Source organism: Spermophilus citellus (genome assembly GCF_964194105.1).
Source record: "Spermophilus citellus genome assembly, chromosome: 9".
NCBI classification, from domain to species: Eukaryota; Metazoa; Chordata; class Mammalia; order Rodentia; family Sciuridae; genus Spermophilus; species Spermophilus citellus.
The window spans coordinates 67,373,711-67,394,351 of NC_138191.1; the positions used below are offsets into that span (position 1 = coordinate 67,373,711).

General features: G+C 41.7%; 1 protein-coding gene across 1 annotated transcript in view; it reads left to right on the forward strand.

The window, feature by feature from the left end:
• Positions 1–18,554, forward strand: part of MCOLN2 (mucolipin TRP cation channel 2) — a 55,647-nt gene extending 37,093 nt beyond the window's left edge. The window contains exons 8-14 of the mRNA XM_081307844.1: positions 3,310–3,422; positions 4,353–4,502; positions 5,921–6,022; positions 6,138–6,260; positions 13,774–13,980; positions 15,262–15,383; positions 17,780–18,554. Coding sequence (XP_081163970.1) covers positions 3,310–3,422; positions 4,353–4,502; positions 5,921–6,022; positions 6,138–6,260; positions 13,774–13,980; positions 15,262–15,383; positions 17,780–17,816 — 854 coding nt within the window. The 3' untranslated portion in view covers positions 17,817–18,554. The remainder of the gene's footprint in view (positions 1–3,309; positions 3,423–4,352; positions 4,503–5,920; positions 6,023–6,137; positions 6,261–13,773; positions 13,981–15,261; positions 15,384–17,779) is intronic.
• Positions 18,555–20,641: the final 2,087 nt, after the last annotated feature.

Genomic DNA, 20,641 nt, shown 5'->3' on the forward strand with positions numbered 1-20,641 from the left:
TTTTATGACTTCTGATGTCCATCTCCACATGTATTACAATCTTCTCTAAATTAAGTTTTTAAAATTTGTTCTAATCAGTTATACATGACAGCAGAATGCTCTTCGATTCATTGTACACAAATGGAACACAATTTTTCACTTCTCTGGTTGTACATAAAGTAGGGTCACACCATTTTTTGCAATCACACTTATACGTAGGTAATAATGTCTATCTCATTCCCTCATCTTTCCTACCCCATACCTCCTCCCCTCTCCTTCCTCCCCTTTGCCCAATCCACAGTTCCTCCACTCATCTCATGGCCCCCCATTATGGATTAGCATCCACTTATCAGAGTAAACATTTGGTCTTTGGTTTTGGGGGATTGGCTTACTTTGCTTAGCCTGATGTTCTCCAACTCCATCCATTTACCTGCGAATGCCATAATTTTATTATCTTTTATTGCTGAGTAATATTCCATTGTGTATACATGCCAGTTTCTTTTTCCATTCATCTATTGAAGGGCATCTAGGTTGGTTCCACAGTTTGGCTACTGTGAATTATGCTATAATATTGATGTGACTGCATCACTGTAGTATGCTGTTTTTCAGTCCTTGGGGTATAAACCAAGGAGTGGGATAGCTGGGTCAAATGGTGGTTCCATTCCAAGTTTTTAAAGGAATCTCCATACTGCTTTCCAGATTGGTTGCACCAATTTGCAGTCCCACCAGCAATGTATGAGTGTGCCAACATGTATTGTTGCTTATATTCTTGATAACTGCCATTCTGACTGGAGTGTCTAACTTAAGTTTGTAAGTAGAGCAATTCATGGATGGGAGGCTTGGGGAGATTAGTGGGCAGGATTCTCCCTTGATGGGCATGTCACGGGTATTAAAAGGAAAGGGTGGTGAGTTAGGTGACCCTGGGTTACAGCCTCTCAGGCAGACCAGTGGTAGGGAAGGGTGGAGTTGGGTGTGGGACACTCCTAATCAGGTCAGTAGAGCATCTTTCTGGACTAGTGTTTTCTAAACCCACATCTGGAAAAAGTTCCTGTAGGGTAACGTAGTTTCAATGGGGTGAGAAAGCAATTGCTGTGTTTATAAAACTCTACTTTTTTTAATACACCAGACTTGTCTTTTCAGTAATTCAAGGAAAAATAGAATGCCAGATTCTTTGTTGGGAGGGCAGGTTTATCTTTCTAGGTCTGTTTATTTTCCTATCTGCAGATTAGGCTCAATGAAAGCAATCTCAGGTTTTGTTCTAGGAATAGGTTATAAAGAAAGTTACCAGAAGCTGTCTTTGCCTTTCATAGGATTTTCTGACTCATCTTCCCAAGAACTTCCCATTTTCTCTGCCCTAGGCCCAAGGGTAGGGGAGGGCTGTGTTGTGGTAGAGCTATGTTGTCTTATTATCTATCTGTCAGATGACATTTCAAGATAACTTAAGTTTCTTCAGTATAAAATGGCTAAAAGCAGCTGTGAGCATTTAGTGCTGGGCACTCACTTTCCATTGGTTGTTGTGCCTGGCTCACAGGACAGCCCTATGGAGCAGATGCTGCCCACACTGTTTTGTAGCAGAGGTGCCTGAAACTTAGCTGGGTGGAATCATTTGCTCTGTGAATCACATTTACTAGCCAGCTGTGTTCCTGCCCTACTGGATGAGCCACTTTGCCCTCAGACACTGGTCCAGGGTTGCTCACATCCTTGTGTTATTAAATCTGAGGGTGCTCTGGTCCTTCTCTTAATGCCTCTTCTGCTGAAGGTCGCCGTGGAGCACTCTGACCTAGACTCTCCTCTGAAGGTCACCTGTCCCTAGTCCATGCCATCCTTTCTGGTCTTGATTGTCCAGACTGAACTCAGTTTACCCAAGACAGAAAATTGTCATTCAGTCTTATTTGTCCTCCTTCCCTAGGTCCACCTGAGGTCCAACTCATGACCTTCCTTCATTTCTCGCAACTCTTTGCTTTCTCTTGACCCTCTGCCTCTGATTTGGCTCAGATTTTCGTAAGCTCTAATTTAGACCACTTAGTGGTCTGCTCATGTTCCGCATGAAGCTCTTCACTTATTTGTGAGCTTGCTAAAGCGTTATGCTAGGCACAAGTGCTGTATTTTAACACTGCTCAGGGACCCTGCTTCACAGAAACAGCCAGTCATTTGCTGGGGAAGATGGACACTGAATGATCAAATGGTAAGCACTGCGGGTGTTTGCTCCTGTTATTTCCCTAGGGCTCTTCAGAGTGCTTTTCATACATGAACTTTTGTAATCTTCACAATAGCCCCATGATATTTGTCTTATTGTTGTTGTTGTTATTAACTTTTACCATTCTATCTACTTCTCGGAGGAAATGGAGGCTTAGGATTAGTGACTTCCCTGAGACCCAGGCCATCAGGTTCCAGAGATTTACGTCCTTTCCCATTTTTCATTGTCTTTGTGCTCTACAACGTGTCTTCTTTGAGGATATAAGATCAGTGTCTTTGGGTGTGTGTAGCTGTAGCCAGTGCTATAGAAGAACATAAGAGTGGCTAATAGAGATGAGAATTTAGGAAATTTTGTTCTGAGAAGGAGGGGGTGGTTAATCTGAAACTTGACACTGAAAATGAATAACCTGGGCATAGGTGTGTAGGGAGAGAGGTGCTGTCCCAGGCAGAGGGAACAGGATGTGCAAAGTCCCTGAGGTAAGAGGATGGAAGAAGGAGGACCAGTGTGGCCACAGGGTAGGGAAGGAGAGGGTAGTGATTGGAGTGTAGGATGCTCCCATAAAGTCTGAGAGAAGCTCAAAGTACAGTTTCATTTCCTTCTGGCACATTCTCTCTGCTCCTGTGTATTCCAGAACAAAAATCTGATTACCACTATCCTCCTCATTTCCATTCCAAGAAGTTATTTCTTGTACATGCAGAAAACGTTTATCAGATCAGCACTCTCCACTGGGAACGTGAGCAGAGAGGCTGAGAAGCAGAAATGAGGCTTCTAGGGTGGCATTTTAATTTTTCCTCATATTAATGGCAAATTGATGTGTGAAACAACTTGGTAGGTCCGCCCAAATGGATCACCTTCTATTGAATTCTATGCTACAGTAAATATTTATAAGTTAAGTTCAGTGCATTTATTAGCACTTGGTGTATTTTTAAACGTGTGACTCTTCACACCAGGGGATGCTTCGCCTTGCTGGCTGACTTCTGAGTGATTTCAGTGGGATCCTTTCTGATAGTTGCCATTGTGTTCTGACAAGGAACAGAAGTTTCCATTTGAACATCTGTTCAGACTGCCCTTTGGCTTGGAAGTTATTCTCAGGTGAGATGTGTTTAGCATTTACATTCTGTTTTGTTCTTCAGTTCAGAAAAACACGCAGTATGTCCTGGTGTTTGATGCATTTGTCATTGTGATTTGCCTGGCCTCCCTCATCCTGTGCACAAGGTCTGTTGTTCTTGCTCTTCGATTACGAAAGGTAAGTGTGTGTTTGCACTTTCTCCCTCCCGTGTGGGCAGGCACCCTCAGCTTGTCCAAACAGTGGGCTGCTGATGTTGGCCCTCCCTACTCTTCCTGGGCCCCTTGGCTCACTTAATTCTGTCCAATGATGGCCCCTTCCTGGAGGCTGTAACCAGCCTGAGGGGTGGGAAGGAAGTACAGGTTCTGGGGATGTCAGGTGGGAATCAGATAATGATCCTGCTTAATAGTGAGTTAACAAGTGCAGGTGCACAGAAGTGAACTCTCACGCTTTGGGGTGTTTCCAGAATAAATGAGACCCTTTTAAATTCAGGCATGAACAGAGTAATAGCATGTGTGAGCTTCATCTTTTGTCTTGAAATCAGAGTTCGTTTTGACAGGGAATCTTGGTAAATGGGTCATAATGAAACATTAAATGCTTTCTTCTGTTTTTTAAATAGTTTAAAAATTCTCCCCTGAGTTTCACTTTACTCTGTGCCAAAGCGAGGGGGCCTGCTGGGAACACACACTCTGGAGCCAGTTCCTGTCTGGACTCAGTTCCTGGCTCAACCTCCCTGGGCCTCCATTCCTTCACCAAGAAGACAGAACGGATAGTATCTAGTCCCCTGAGTTGTCCTCAGCTTGAATGAGTCGATAATATTCAAAGTATCTGGAACATATTGTGTGTCAGCTATTTTGACAAGAGTCTTCTGGAGCCGGAGCATGTGTATTTAATGTTCGAGTTAATTTAGCAGCCACTCAAAAGCTTACTTACAGCTGGGGGAGATGATGAGGAAAAATGTGTGCCATCACCCCCACTGTGAAATGGAACTATCGAGTTGGGAAAGATATGCCACGTCATTTTACAGGCAAGAGCACTGTTTTGCACCTATTTTTGCTTCCCGAGGGCAATGGGATTTGTAAGAAATGCTTTTTTAAATGTTTGCTGTAGAGATTTCTAAATTTCTTCCTGGAGAAGCACAAGCGACGTGTGTGTGACGCTGACCAGTGGGAGTTCATCAGTGGATGGTACGTCCTGGTGATTATCAGCGACCTAATGACAATCATTGGATCCATATTAAAAATGGAAATCAAAGCAAAGGTGAGGACAACCCATTTCAAATCTTGTGTTCTTTATATTCTTCTGGATGACGTCAGGCATTTTAAGATATAAAATCTTTATGGAGACTGGTCTACTCCTCTTTTCTCACACCCATCCAAGTGAGGCCTCCTGTCTCTTAATTTTCTCATGAAGGGAGTGAGGAACCTAGTGTGCTTGGCTACTGATATGCCTATGACTATCCTCCAGGAAATTTGGTGGCATCTTTGGAATAATAACTGAATTTTGAGAAGATTGGTTGTTTGGGCCTTATTCACCCATCCATCCATTTATGGTAGTTGCAGAAGGAGAAACTGAGCCATAAACCAATCATTTCCCCCGAACATGCATCAAGAGCTGGTGGTAATGACCCAAGAGTATTGGGCACCCTGACAGATGAGCGCAAGGCAGGAATACTGACCAGTCGACCAGTAACTGACACGTTGCAGAAATTAGTTGATTCAATCTCATCACTATGAGATTGGCTTGAAAGAGAGCTGGCTCCCTCCTTCACCCATCTCTTCTGCCCTCCATGCTGTACTGTTGATGGATCCCACCAGCCTGGCCTCCCACCACCACAGTGCCCATATTCTCCATCATGGCTGCTGCTGACTTCTTTGGGCCATTCTCTTCTGGCCTGGACTGTCCCAGCAGGCTCCATTCTCGTCTCCCATCTTCAGCCTTATTTCACTCAGATCCATTCACCCAGCTGTCAGAGTAATTTCCTCAGAAGTGTCCCATCTTGCTGTTACCCTCCTTCCTACCTCCCAGGACCTACTTTAGGAAGTGGCTCCCAAGGTCTTTCTTGCCCTGTTCTGTCTCTGTCCCTTGGCTCTCCTCCCACTCCCAACCTTGGCTCTGATCCTGCCTGTTCAGGACAACTTGCTGGTTCTTGGTGTCATGTGTCTGTCTGTTCAGCCTTCATCCATTTGCCTGTGGAGCTTTCTCCATCCCGTCCTGCAGGTGGAGCTCTGCTTTGGGGTCACGCCCCCAAGAGAATCCCTCTTCGACAAGCAGAAAGAGCTTGTCTCTCTCATTGCACTTAATATACTTTATTAGAATTGCATTTATGTGTTTGTGTCCTCAACTAGACCTGGAATTCCTTGAGAGTGGGACTAGCAGATCATGTTGGAATTTGCTTTCACAGGTAGCTGAATTGTATTGTTTGATATTTAATAAACACATTCTATAATGCCTAGATTGGTGGTGAATGCGATTTCTATTTCAGACTATATGGAAAAAAATTCAGTTCAACCTATTGAAGTACTAAAAGGAAACAAGAAACAAACATTGGGGACTGCATTTTGTGCATTCTTTTTAAAAACTTTTAGTAGCACCTATAGGGTGACAGATAGAACATTCTTTCCAATCCATCAAAAGCGAGGTAAATGATTTATTGCCTTTTTTTTTTCATTCCTTAGAATCTCACAAATTATGACCTGTGCAGCATTTTGCTTGGGACATCTACACTCTTCGTTTGGGTTGGTGTCATCAGATACCTGGGGTATTTCCAAGCATATAACGTAAGCATTTGATGCTGGGAAGGACCATTGTGATTGGGTGGGACTCATTTCTTCTTTGGGTTCATAGTTACTTTTTTATTTCCTCCATTCTGTTAATTCCCTTATTTTTTTCCAGGTGCTCATTTTAACAATGCAAGCCTCACTGCCCAAAGTTCTCCGGTTCTGTGCTTGTGCTGGCATGATCTATCTGGGTTACACCTTCTGTGGCTGGATTGTCTTGGGCCCATATCATGAGAAGGTGTGTAGCGCTCACTCTTCCCTCTGCACCACAGGCCCTTGGGACCTTTATAACGGGTTTGTAGCACTTGCCTTCTAAACATTCTTCCCCAGCACTCACCTGTGATGTCAGTGAGTAGGTGTCTTTGCCATGGTTTTGTATCTCTTTTCCTTTTGGGAAATTGAAGTGACTTTAGGATATTGAAACAAGAACTGCAGAAGTCTGGAGAGTATGTGTGTCCTAGTTGTCTGTAGTAGGCTTGAGGGGTCACGCATTCACCCAACTGATCATCATGTGACAAGTGTTTGGGCATAAGGTCACTCTAGTAAAAATAAAATTGAGTGAGAAAAATTATTACAGAATCATTCTACTTCCAAGTATTAGGGTTTTTGTCCACACCAGTTGAGGAGAAGGAAGGTGGTAAAGATTGCCTGGAGGGCCATTTCATCTCTGATGGAAATGAGAACCATCTTTGTGAGAACCATCTTTGTGCTGGGTTAAAGATCAGAATCTGGGTTTCAAACTATTACTGAGCTTCAGTCATCAGTACTGAGCATCATAAACTCATAAATGCCCAAGTTATGCTAAGATATTCTTGCTTTAAATTGACAAATTTTGAGACATCAGGAAATGAAACAAGATAAGTTGGGTCTTGTTTTCAAACCACAGAAGTAAAAGTAATGATCATAGCTTCAGTTTTTCTTCCACGGACTCATGACTGGAATCACAGCAGCTAACACTTGCTGTTTCTGTGTTGGACACCGTGCGGGGCGTTTCTGTGTTCTTTTTTATTTCATCCCCACAACTGCCTGGGGTACTGGTATCCTCAGGCACTCTACAGGGTAAAAGAGGCCCAAATGCAAAGGATTGTTTCTAAGTTTGTGTAACAGTGCAACCCTAAGTTTTGACCACGATTAGGTGCATTAAACAAATTTGTGATACGCTGTGGTTTGTAGACAGTTCACAAAGAGGAAAATTATCCTTGAAGCTCAAGCCTTCTCTGTTATACAACCAAAATAAAATCTAGAAACTAGTAACCCAGGCTTTCCTCTCTGAATGTCTGGCATACTATGTGCAAAGGGAATTACTATTTTTCCTATTTGAGACACTATATAATTAGCAGATAGTCAACTTCTGGGTTAATAATAAACCTTGGTAATCTTATTGCTTTTCCAATTTTATGTCACTGCTTTGAAGGTGACTCATGAGTAAAAATTGTTCTCTGATATGATATCTATGATCTGGAGAACTGATTGTCTCCATGACTAGGAAAATTTACATTTTTGCTCCTTACTTTCCTCATACTCTGAGAACATTCCATCTCTTTGTCACTAGAGGGCAGTGTTGTACTGTGTGGAATAGATACTGAACCTAAGGATTTGATTTTGATCCATTGGCCCCAAGACCTCAGGACAAAGGGTCCCATTTCCTTTGTTTCCCCACTCCTGTCTTCCCCACTCCATCATTATTCTGGAAGATGCTCAATTAATGTCACTTTAATTTTACTAAATGGCTATCATTTCAGATGTTTTTTTGTTAGTCTGGTATCCAAGTTCTTTATCTCCCCTATTGCGTTAACCCTCCCAAGTTAGCTTTCTGTCACAGTCAAAAAATACTGAGAGAATCAACTTTTAAGGAGAAAAAGGTTTATTTTGGTTCGGCTTCAGAGGTTTCAGTTCACGGTCACTTGGCCCTATTGCTTTGGGCCTGTGGTAGGGCAGTACCTCAAGGCAGAATGCATGGGAGAGGAGGTCTATTCTCATGGCAGTCAGGAAGGAAATGAGATGAGAAGGGCTGGGGTCCCAGTAACCTCTTCAAGGGCCCACACCTGATGACCTACCTGCCTCCCACTAGGCCCCAAGCTTAAAGGTTCCACCTTCTCCCAGTAGTGCACAGGCTAGCAACCAGGCTTTTAGCACATGGCTCTTTGGGGAACATTTGAGATCAGAACTACAGTACCTCTCTTCCTCTTCTCTGTGGGAAAATACTGTTATCCTTTTATAGAAATAGAAACCTTAATATATTAAAATTTTCAAGGGTTACCCAGAGAGTGAATGGATTCAAACCTGGATGTACCTGACCTCAGTATAAATGCTTTGACTGGTGTCTGTAGGGCTTCTCTCGGTATTATCTAGAACAGACCACTATAAAAGAGTGTTTAGTTTGACCCAAAGAACAAGGTGGTACTTCAAGATCAACAGTGAGAGAAAAGCCACAGGAATCAGTCTTACTCTCTTGATGTGTGTCAAGATCACTTAGTGGAAAATCAGGTTATTTGCTTGATGAGCCTGACCTTATTTCCATATGTCCAGTTTTGTCTTTTCAAGGGATCTAGGTGAAGTTGGGATGCTCTTGGCCAGCACTATCCAGTAAAAATGTGACACAAACTACAAATGGGAATCATGTGTACACTTTAAAATATTCTAGTATCCACACAGAAAAAATAAACAGATGAAATTAATCGTAATTATATTTCATTAAACCTAGTATAGCCAAAATATTATTTTAGCATGTAAGCAATGTAAAATAGTAAGACAGTTTACATTCCTTTTTTTTTTTTTCATACTAAGTCTTTGAAATCTATTGTCTATTTTGTCCTCATGGCTTATCCCAATTAAGATAAGCTACATTTGAGGTGCTCAAGAGTCACACATGGCAGGTGGCTCCCATTTTGGTCATTAAACTTGTACACACATTTCTCACTTCATGTCAGCTTCTTTGTCTCTCTTGGGGAATACAGGCATGAGGGGTGACTCTAGGGTTTCCCAGCAGGTCTGTTAATAGCATTCCTCTCTTATCTTTTGCTAGGCTGATGACTGGGAAAATTTAGACCAGTTAATTCAATAAATGCGCAAGTCAGGTTCTGAAGTTTTTGCTTTTCTGCTCCATATTTCTGCCACTTTTAATCTGAAGTTTGAAAATTTTACCGCTCCCTGTCCCAGCACTTCTAAATTAATCCAAAGTGTCAGAATTTTCAGATTCTTCTAGTAGTCATTGAATCAGAGGACCTTGAGTGTTACCCAAAACCCCGAGGAGCTGAGCATCCCAGCAAGCATTTTCTACTGTTTTAAAAACACAGTGACTTTAAGGGTTAAAGCTAATTCTTTCTTTGAAACAAGCAAACAACACTAAAGGGCGGGGTGGGGGGGGTCGTATCAGAAAAATTATAATTTGGTGCTACTGTTTGGTAGCTGGAGTCCCATGACATTTCATCTTCCTGTTTTCCTGTTAGACATCTGATTTCACTGGTTCGACCGAAGGGGAGCAGAGGTACAAAAAGTGTCCCACTGATATTCATTTCTGGCCCTAATGGACTTTGACACCAGGCCTTTTCAAAATGTCTGGGCACAGAGAGCTAAAGACTGCTGATGTTCTTCCAGACCTCATCTTGAATTATTAAACATTACGCTAATGTGGCTTTTATAGTTCCAGGGACTTTTTTTTTTTTTTTTAACTTGGAGGGATAAATAATGGTCTTGCATTGTCCACATTTAACAAATGAAAAGACCAAGGCATTGAAAAATTGTTGGACTTTGCTGATGCCAGCAATAAAATTCTGCAGACCTGATATACCTTCATGCCTCTGAGGCCTCTGGTTTTAACCAAGTACCTCTTATTCCAAAGAAAAGCTAGTTAGTTAAAACATATTATCTAAATATTGCATGAGATTCTGGTCATCAGCTCTCGAAGCAAACTTTTCTATCATTCTCCAACATAAGCTATTGAAAATTATGTTTGTATTTAAGTGAAAGTTCTTTTTGGCTCAACCACTAAATTATCATTTATGAAATGAATGTTTGGGTTTGCAGTGTGGTCCTGTAGAAACTACGGGGACTTTTTATGGAAATACCCATTTAATTTTTATTAAATGTCTGCAGTGCATCAGACTTTGTCAGTTTCTTCTAGACTGAGTTCTTGGGAGGCAGGAACTATGGCTTATTCTCTAGGTTCCCAGTGTCCAGTCTCAGTACAGGTGGCAGGTGCCCAAAAAGTTTTGTTGAAAGAGAGACAGCAGTACCTACTTTCCGGGGTCCAAGATCTCATGAACCAAAACACACTGGGCATGGTGGCATACACCTCTAATCATAGTGGCTCTGGAGGCTGAGGCAGGAGGATCCTGAGTTCAAAGCCAGACTCAGCAACTTGGCAAGGCCCTAAGCAACTTAACAAGACCCTGTCTCTAAATAAAACACATAAAGGACTGAGGATGTAGCTCAGTGGGTGAGCGGCCTGGATTCAATTCCTGGTACCCTATCCCTCCCAAAAAACCAAAACAATGCCCTGTAAATGTGGTCCTTCTAATTGGAAGCACATTATGATGTTACTTTGTATTTTAAGATCATTTCTATGGGATTTGGCCACTGAGATTGACTCTGATTTATAGCTAATTCTTATAATACAGAAATGACAGGAAATTTACCAATCAATTTATTTGGTCTCAGTTGTAACTTTTTGATGGGCTATAATAATTCTTAGGTCTACATGGGAAGGAGAGGTTTAATGGTTGTGAATAATATTAATGTTGAGGCAGATATTATGTCTAGGCTGAAATTAGATAACTACATAGAAAATTAACAAACTAATATGGTAGGTGCTGAAATTAAATAACCATAGAAAACTCAGAAACTAATATGGTAGGTACTGACTAATTAGGTATTTACAGTTTTGAAACCTGAAGCACAAACTGTTGGGGTTTTTAAACTAAAGAAAGGAATTGACCAGATTCTTAAAGAAACATTGAGGAATACAGTACGGCTAGAGTAGTTACTGACATCTATAGAACTAGCTTTAACTTCACCGGCTTAAGACTAGTAGACAAGAGGAAAATATTTACACTAGGAATTGCCTGTCTTACTGTGAAATAATCTGCATATTAAGTGCATTGCTCACCTGGATGTTCCCTACAGGTCTCTATGGAGAGTATCTTTAATCCGGTTTCTGAAAATTGTCGATTTATCAAAGTATGTATGTGATTATTGTTTGGGCCACCAACTTCACCCAACCCAATCCAGCCATGGGACAAGAAGTATAAGACTTGGTGTTTATTCATAGGGGTAAAAAGAAGTGTGCATTGCTCTGTGGTTCTTGCTGATACAGAGAGCAGAGAAAGAACTGGAACTGCCAGGGCAGGCTGTCTTGAAGTAGACTTTGAATTGGTCCTTGAACTTTGACTTGAAGGAAAATACATGAGATGAAGAGAATAAATCCTATGAGGACAAGACATAGACCATGGGCATGGTGCTGTGGGCAGAGACAAGCACAGGATGTTCATATTTACAGTGAAGGGAGGCAGAGAGGCTGCATGAAGGAGGAACTTACTCCAGTCTTCTTGGTTGGGTTTGTACTTTACATCCAGACTTTGTCTAACCTTAAGCAAGAGAAATGACCTGAAAGCCATCTTCTATGAAGTTTAGGGTTCACTATAGCTTGGATTGTAGGGTGAAGAGGTTGGAGTGAAAGACACTTCCTTGGCGGTTTCGGTAATAATCCACTTATAAATGTTGATAATCAGAGTGGAGTAAAAAAAGTGGATCAGAGAAACATGTCAAAAGAACAGGCCTTAGAAGATTGAAGGGACAGAAGATAAAAAGTCCACACATAGTTTTAAGTACTTGACTATTTTGGAACTAATGATCCTTTGATAGGAGATTGGATTCAATGACAGAAATCAGTAAGTTTGGAAGGAATGTCCCTTTTCCTGGTTAGGGTGGTGGGAGGTTTATTTTGTTGCATGTGAAGTAGAAGCACAACTCCTGAATGAAGGTGTCCCAGACATTCAAGGGCTTTCGAACCCCCAAAGCCACACTGACCTAATGGGCATGCAGGCCGTTGCTCCTAAGGGCAGAAGTACAGGAACTTAGTTCATCTGTTTCTTTAAATATCTTGTTGCTGGGGATGTAGTTCTGCAGCACAGCACTTGCCTCGAATATGCAAGGTTCTGGGTTCAGGTTCAGCACCGGGAAAAAACATATCTATATTGTCTTTTGTGTACTAGTTCATTATTATTCTTTAGATAGAAGCTTTTCACAGGCACCTAATCCTCTGGCCCTAGAGATAAGCCCACTAAGCACTGCTGTTTGTACTTAGTGGATGTGGCAAAGTTTGTCAACTGTTCAAATCCAGGACAGCTGGAGGTTCCAAGGTTTGGTGGTGTTCCCTAGGGGCTCCTCAACTCCAGGTGCACACCTTCAACTAAAATACCTAGTCTGTGGTACCTCAGACTCACCTTGTCTAAACATGAGCCCTTTTAGTCCTTTCCCTCAGCTCTGGTCAGGGGGTCTCCCATCCTACTTGGACTTCCACTGCCTCTGACTGGCATCCTGCCCTGGACTCTTCCTGTTCTAGATCTTCTGTGTGCTTGTTCTTGGTTTCTTTGAGGAATGCAGATCATGGTCCCCATCTGGTTTGAATTTCTTTTGCTTGCAAACTAGATAAAGCCTGAAGTGTGTAGAGGGCCCAAGGAGGGAGGCCCTGTGCAGTGTGATGTGGACATCCCTCTCCAGTCCCTGCTACTGAGGCTCAGCACCCTGCATCCCCATAGTTACTGGACATAACTTTCCCTCTCCTCTCACTGGGGAGCTACTCAGCCTTTGGTCCTGGTCCTGGTCTGAGGGTCACTGTACCATGTATGGCCTACCTCCACTGTGCCACAGGGCTTTATCATACACCTTGGCTGTGTGGCCTGTCTACCTGGTAATGGGGAGTCCTTGGATTAGCCATGTTTAGTTATTCATCCTTCAATATTTCCTGCCTCTGGGCAGCCTTTAGTTTTTTTTTAATTATCAATTTAATTTAATTTATTTTATTTTTAACACAATGCCTTTATTTTTATGTGGTGCTGAGGATCGAACCCAGGTCCCACTCGGGCTAGGTGAGCGCTCTACTGCTGAGCCACAATCTCAGCCTAGCCTTTAGTTTTTAATGCACTAAAATTACTTGGACTCATGTTTGGAAAATTTACAGGGAAGCCATGCACATAGCAGAACTTTTTGGCCCCATATTATGTCCTAGCCTCTTACATCTGTTGCTGGTGTTAGTGTACAGCCACTGTAGTTCTTCAGAAAGCAGTTTAGCAGACTGTAGCCTTAAAAATGTTAACAGCTTAGACCCAATAACAGGAAAAAACATTGTGCATAGAAATGTTCATTACATTGTTATAATTTATAATAGCAAACCTGGAATATCCAGTGGCTGGGAAGTAGTTAAATTTGGCATGTTCAAGAAATGGTCTATTAGATAACAAGTGCTCTCTATGCGTGAATAAGAAGATGCTTTGTTAAACAGAAAAAAAAAATCACGATCCAAATTTGTTAAATGAAGTAACCGTGAACATATACAAAATGCATGGTAAAAAGCCAAGAGAAATGTCAAAAGATCTTCTTTGAAAGTATGGAGTGGGTATTGAATAATGTTTGTCTAGTTCTTTTGGTGTTCTGTCTTCTACTAATGACAAAAACAACTTTAAGAAAACTCTTAAACCTCTCTGCTCTGGAGCCTAATTTATCTCAGAAGCTGATCTGTTTCCCTCTTGCAGTTTGAAAACCTGAACATAGTTGCCGAGTGCCTGTTTTCCCTGGTCAACGGTGACGACATGTTTGCAACCTTTGCTCAAATCCAGCAGAAGAGCATCTTGGTGTGGCTATTCAGCCGTCTGTACTTGTATTCCTTCATTAGCCTTTTTATATACATGATTCTCAGCCTTTTTATTGCACTTATTACGGATTCTTACGACACCATTAAAGTAAGTAGTTATCTATATTTGCTGCAAAAAAAAAAAAAAAAAGAAAGAAACTCCACTGTAAATTCTGTATAGATTAGAAGACAGGAAAAATATATTTTACTTAAAATATTATAATTTTATTTAGATTTTGAAGATTTATAGAAAATACACTTTTAGATGCTGGAAAATAATTTTGAATATGCATTTAGGACAATGTCCCTGTTACCCAGACCTGGTGTGTTGGCTTGTAGGTGTGGTGGAAAAGAGAAAGGAAATAGGAGAGGAGGTGAGTCTAGTAGCTGGGCAGATTTCTAGACACTGATGGACACACCCACCTGCATGGCTACCTGGAACTTAGGTACTGGGTGGTAAATTTCAGGGATGAGAGATGATTGCCACCCTGACCACTGTCCAGATATTGCTGGACCTTATATTGAATGAATTGGCCACTTGCATGGTGCAGGTTTCCTTTAAGTCAGGAGGGTGAAGGGTTTTTCTCTGTTTAGCTTGGACCTTTCTAAGCCACCTGGCTGGGCCTAATTTATCAGTTGGTATCTTGAGGGAAGTTGGCCTCCCCAGGCACCTGCACAGCAGATGGCTATTCTTGGAAGACCCCTTCAGGGCCAGTGCCTGAACAACACTGGGTACCATGTTGGCACCGTCAGGTGCTGCCCTCTGCTTAACCCTTCCCCAGACTAGCTCAGAAGAAAGCCAGGTATTGATTTAGTGGGGATTAACATCCAGCAGGGGATGGTGGTTGACTCCAACAGCAGGACATGGCTGAGGGAGACCTGCATGCTCTTGCTGTGGAGGTTGGTGTCCTTGAGTGGCCGTGTCCCTGTGCATGGGCAAGCCTCTTGTTGAGTCGGTGACCCCACCAATTATGAAGGGAAGGGGTCCTAGGCCTAGGGTCTTTGTTTCTGCTTGGAAGAAATCTACTTCTTTCTGTCTCAGCGGTCAGTTTCACAGGCAGATTCTACCTTGGCAGGGTGTGGAGTGGGAGGTCTTATATAGTCTTGCAATTAGCATTCTAGCTTTAGACTTTTGACTATTTCCCTCCCTTGCTCTCCCTGGCTTTCTTTCTGGAATTTTCCTTTAGTTTGTTCTCTGTTCCCATGGTGGCCCTGTCTTGGCTGTTCTGGGACTGACAGATTAATTCATCATTGCTAATATCACTTCTTGGATCTCAGCTTGCACTGTGGGAGACTTTTATTTTAGCAAAGGTGAATTTGGTTCGTTGACAAAGGGAGCAATTTCTCATGCTCTATAGAGAGGGTAACAGCATTGTGTGCTTTTTAAAAGAAATACCAGCAGAATGGATTTCCTGAAACGGATCTGCAGGAATTCCTGAAGGAATGTAGCAGCAAAGAGGAGTGTCAGAAAGAGTCTTCAGCCTTCCTGTCCAGTGTCTGCTGTCTGAGGAGGTCAGTATTGTATTTAATGTCCACCATCCAGATATGAGCTACTCCGTTGCCTTAGGAAAGGGTTGCTCCAAGGTTAACCCTATACTCTGGAATCAGTTTCTTGTGGGAGATATTTCATCCTTCATTATTTTCCTCCCTAAATTGGCTTTTGAAAGGAATTATTTCTTGCAAAACAGGGTTGTAGAAAGCTACATGACGTGATTGCAATCTCTTAGGGATATCATGAAAGGCATGAATTAGACCCCAAAAGTCAAGAGGCAGAACTTTCATGTGGCTATAGCAAGAGGTCAAAATTAAGAACTCTTGATTTTGGAGATGGAACTCTGAGAATGTCAAAGGCGTTTTCCCTTCTTATAGTTTATGGTGCAAATAACCTTCTTGAGAAGAGCATTAAACCCACCCGTAGAGGAAGCTCTTCATTGGAGAGCTGTGCTTTGCTTGCTGTCATCTAGACTGTTAGGAAAATTTCCTCAACTTCAGTGGACAAAGGATACCGCACTGTGGTTTGGGGTCTAGAATGGGGGTCAAACAAGGACAGTTTTCTTAAATGATGATCCCATGTGTGTTTTCATCAAAAGTCAGGAATGGAAGTTTTTAACTTAAAGTATACCCTACCCATGTTTTTTGAGAAGGCTTCTCTAAAATCAAATTCCTAAGGAAGATGGGGGAACATAATTGCCACTTAAAACTTCAGGATGTATTTTTCTGTTAATCAATTCATACTGCATCTTGGGACTTGAAATGATCTGATTGAGCATATCCCAAGAATGTCTGGTAAATATGAAATGAGGTCTTCTAAGAAGACTTGAATCTTCAAAATCATATTTCATCCTCTGTGAGCATTAAATTGTTGCCGTGGAAACTGAGATAAAGGGAAAATAATTTTCTTAATAGGCATCTGCCTTCTGGGAGTTGGCCTGGGTAAGGAAAGTATCTCAGTTGCTTTTTTCTATTATGTTGTTAAATATAAGTGGGAAAAAAAATCACTGGGAAACATAGTTGTGAATTCTGAAAAGTGACTGATGGGTCTATGGTATTTACCATATGGACCTTGGTTTGCATCATAAAAAGCCCTCCGAGGCTGTTAAGGATTTTCTTGTGCAGCCCTATGGAATAATGAAAGATTTAAAGGCTGGACTGGAAGCCTGATTGCCAAGACTGGGTTTGACAGGTGAGAAGAAGGGAGCAAACTCAGCAGACCATTGCTAAGGGTTATTTGGAAGATGCATGGTGTGAAGGAGGGTGTGCCCATGGCAGGAATGAAAGAATTTAAGGGAACAAGAGAATTCACCAAGAAAGTCAAGAGCAGAAGTACAATGAAAGTTTTGAGGATATCAAACAAGAGGATATCAAATAAGACTGAGGTCGCTGTCACCATGTTTGCCCCAAATGTGGCTATGATTAAAGTCAGCTAGACCTGGGGGTTGTATGGACCTTGCAAAGAGCAAGTGAAGGCCACGGGGTCTGATGGGAGGAAGTGGATCTTAAGGAGGCCTTGAGAACAAGTGACAGCTTTGACTCCATCCATAATTATGCCCTAATGTGCTTAAAGGCTAGGAACAGAAGAATGAATGAAATTGAGGAAGGCTATAAATGCATAGTAAATGTTGGAGAAGGACCTCCCTGAGGCAACCCAGGGAAGAGATGTACTGCAGAGATTGGTGTCCAGTCCACATTATGGACCACATCCTTCCATACCAGCTCTGCCTCTGGCAGGATGTGGGCGTGGTCACTTTTTTTTTTTTTTTAATGTGGTGCTGATGATCAAACCCAGGGCCTCACCCATGCTAGGCAAGTGCTGTACCACTGAGCTACAACCCCAGTCCCTGTTCACTCCTTTTCAACAAAGCAGTTCAGCAAACCCTCACACATTGATCCTCCTTTGGATTGTTGACAGAGCTCCTAGCTTGATCATCAGAACACTTGGGTTTTGTTTGGGGGCATGCCACTTATCAAGTGTGTTCTGTGACCTCTTCTCAACCTCTTGGTTCCTCCACTGGTGAGGAGGTGAGCCATCAGGATGAGCTAAGTGGTCTCTGAAACCTCTTCCAGGAATAAAGTGACATGGCTTTTGGTTAAGAGATGCTTGTGTAAGCAGATGTGAATTAAACTTGCCTCTTCTCTCCTGCAGTGAAGGAGGGAAACCAGCCTTTAAGCCATTGATAGGCTTTGTTAGAGAAGGGGAAAGGGAAGTCCTAAGAGATGGACAGATGCTCAAGTGTGTTTCTACAAACATCTACTCAGATCTCAAATAATTTAAATTACCCTTCTTAATCTGTTTTATTCTTACTTATTTCACCCACATAACCTATGTGTGCCTAGAATAGAGTATTTCTGTATTTTTGTGAAGATTTTTGAATCATTGCTTTTTTCCCCCCACCCCCTTTCTGTTACAGGAAAGGAAGCGATGACCACTTGATACTTATTAACTAAAGTCCTGCTAAAGAACTAAGTGTCAGGCCTCCTTTTCCAGCAGCAATGCTAATGGAACACAGATTATCCTGGACCAGTGATTCCTAAAGGATTGTCTTATTTAATTGTGGATTGGGAAAGAAGAACGACTGTCAGCTGGCTGACCATGACCGAAGTTCCAAACTTTATATAAAAAGTTGGAGGGTGAAGAATAGACCACAGGCTGCTACTGGGCATCAGTGCAATTAAGCAGTGATAATGAAATTCTCTACTGCTCTCTTAATTTATGACATGATGCTGTTGGGATGGAAAAAAAATCCCTTTTTAGACTGTACAAAACAATGATGTTGAAAGCCATTGTATTTAAATGTGTGTGTTTATTGTCAGATAAGTATTTGTATTAATAGTGATTATTAAGTTCAAAGACATATGTTAATTCATGGTCTGCACAGAAATATAGTTGGATGCAATACCAAATTAAGACTCTGTGCTGGAGAACTATTAAACCATATTGAGATCACACTCCATTCAACAGAAAGACCTGCAATAGACAATTCTTGATCTATTTTCCTGCAAGTTTTCTTTTTCAACATGTTTTAAGTGTCTTTTGGCATAGTCAATCAGATGAATTGGAAACAGAACCTGAGAATACCTCGTCACTTGTGCTAATTCCTGATTGTGCACACATGACATGTGGCAGTGAACTGTAGCAATGGTCACTCATTTTAACAATTGCTCTCCACTGTGGTAGAGACTTCAGCTTTGTTAAGCAAGGAAATACGGTATATTTTTCCTCAAATAAATTTATTTTTATTGTACCATATTGCACTATTATTATTTATTAGTACCTTTTAACATCTACCTAGTAAAAAATTCAGGTCACATTTCTACTAACTACCTGGTATATAAAAGGGACAGGGGTCAACAATTTTTAATTTTGTGGCGAAGACTAGAACTTGAGTCGAGCAGGACTCTCATCCTTGGATTGCTCCTTTTTTCCCTGGCCTCAGCCATGCCTCTCTCCCCCAAGCCTTACCTTCCTCTCTCTCCTTTCCCCACTTTTCAAGTGCACACACCAAATCTAGGCAGGGAAGATCATCTAGTTCATACCACTGAAGTTCTTAAAGGAGTAAGTAACTCATGTCTACACTCAGAATACTTTGATAAAATTATCATTTTAGTTAATTTTTTATGAAAATGTCAAGAGTTATGTTTAATTTTCAACCTAACAACCTTTAAACTGATGGTTCTGAGATCATTTGCCTGATTCCATAATCAGGGACATAATTAGGCTACTTGTTAACTTCTGAGAGTAACCCCATGTACTCAGTTTTGTCTCTGAATGGAATCTCCTCTCAGTCTGCAGCTGTGACTGCCATTTGAGTAGAGGATTAATGATGGTCTTCCTGATTCATGTTAGTCTTTTATTGACTTTCATGTTTCTTTTTCTTTTCCCTTTTAAACTGGACAAAGAAAAAATTTTTTTCAAGGTTACTCTGCATCTATGGAAACATTGTTTTGTCCCTTTTTAGTGATTTTCAACAGTTCTTACTTTACCAACTGTATTATCTGATTTTATTGAACAATGTTGTCTCATAACTCTGCTAATAGGCCAAATCTGGGACAAACCATTTTCTCTCTTCTCCTAAGCCTTCACTTGGGGAGTTGACTATAAAAGTTAGGAGTCATATCCTTTCTGCTTAATGACTTCATTCTCTAATCTTCCTTTGTAGAATTTACTTCCTTGGCTTGCAGTGAAAACAGTCAAAGCCCAATGTAGCATCTTAAGCTCAATGACTTGGGATGGTAAAAGAGTATGGGTATGGAAGCCATCAAGACAGATTTGAGTTAAAATACTAGTCAATTTTCATGTGTATATGGTCCTGGGCATGGAACCCAGGGCCTCATGCATGCTAGGCAAGCACTATGTCACTGAGCTACATCCCCAGCCCTTTAGAATTTCAGTTTAGGTGGCAGCTTTGGGGTCCTGGTAGACAAGTCACTTCCTGCTTCTCAGTGATGATAAGTCTCAATAATTGGAATTGGCATTTAAGTCACACTATTCATGGCATGGAAAACACCTGGCATGGAAACCTAAGCTGTTCTTTGAATTGTCTGCCATGTTTGTAAGTAGGTTTCACTTGTCCATGGAATTGTGCAGACATTAAGAGCTTTCTTCTGCAACACATCTGACAGGGCTCTCCTCCTCCTCCTCCTCCTGAGTCTCCTTGAACATCTCCCTATCTGTAATATGGAAATTGTGAGAATTACATATGTCAAATGTGAAGTGCCCAGAACAGGGCATGGCGCTTAAGTGCTCAGTGGACATTAGCTCTTAAAATTTGTTTTTTCTTTTTGCATGGTCTATATGTGTACAAATTTGTTCACCCAGGCCAGTCAAAAAGATCTTTATTTCCTAATGACCTCACCACACAGTTTTGGTGGACTTTGTTTTGATAAAGATGTTATGAGTGCAAAATTCCTTCATCTAGCTCTGTCCTGGAGACAAGTATCAATTCAGTCCTAACAAGCTCACACTTAGTTGTGGAGAAGCAGCATGAAGAAGCAGCCCAAATGGCCCCCCCACCAGGGGCACAGCTGTCCTGATGGAAGGGTAATGGTCCTGGACGTGTACACACTGGCCCTCAGTTCTTCACCCTCAGTCCTCTCATAAGGGAGCCTATTGCTTTAGCATATTTGTCAGAACATGGAAAACACATGTCAGCTTGCTTCTCAGCCTGCACCTAACCAAGGTAGTGAGTGCAAAAGGGTGAGGGGTGGTATTTAGGAAAAGTCCTTCAGAGGATTCCGGTCACCACCTACCAGATCCTGCTGAGGGCCTATAC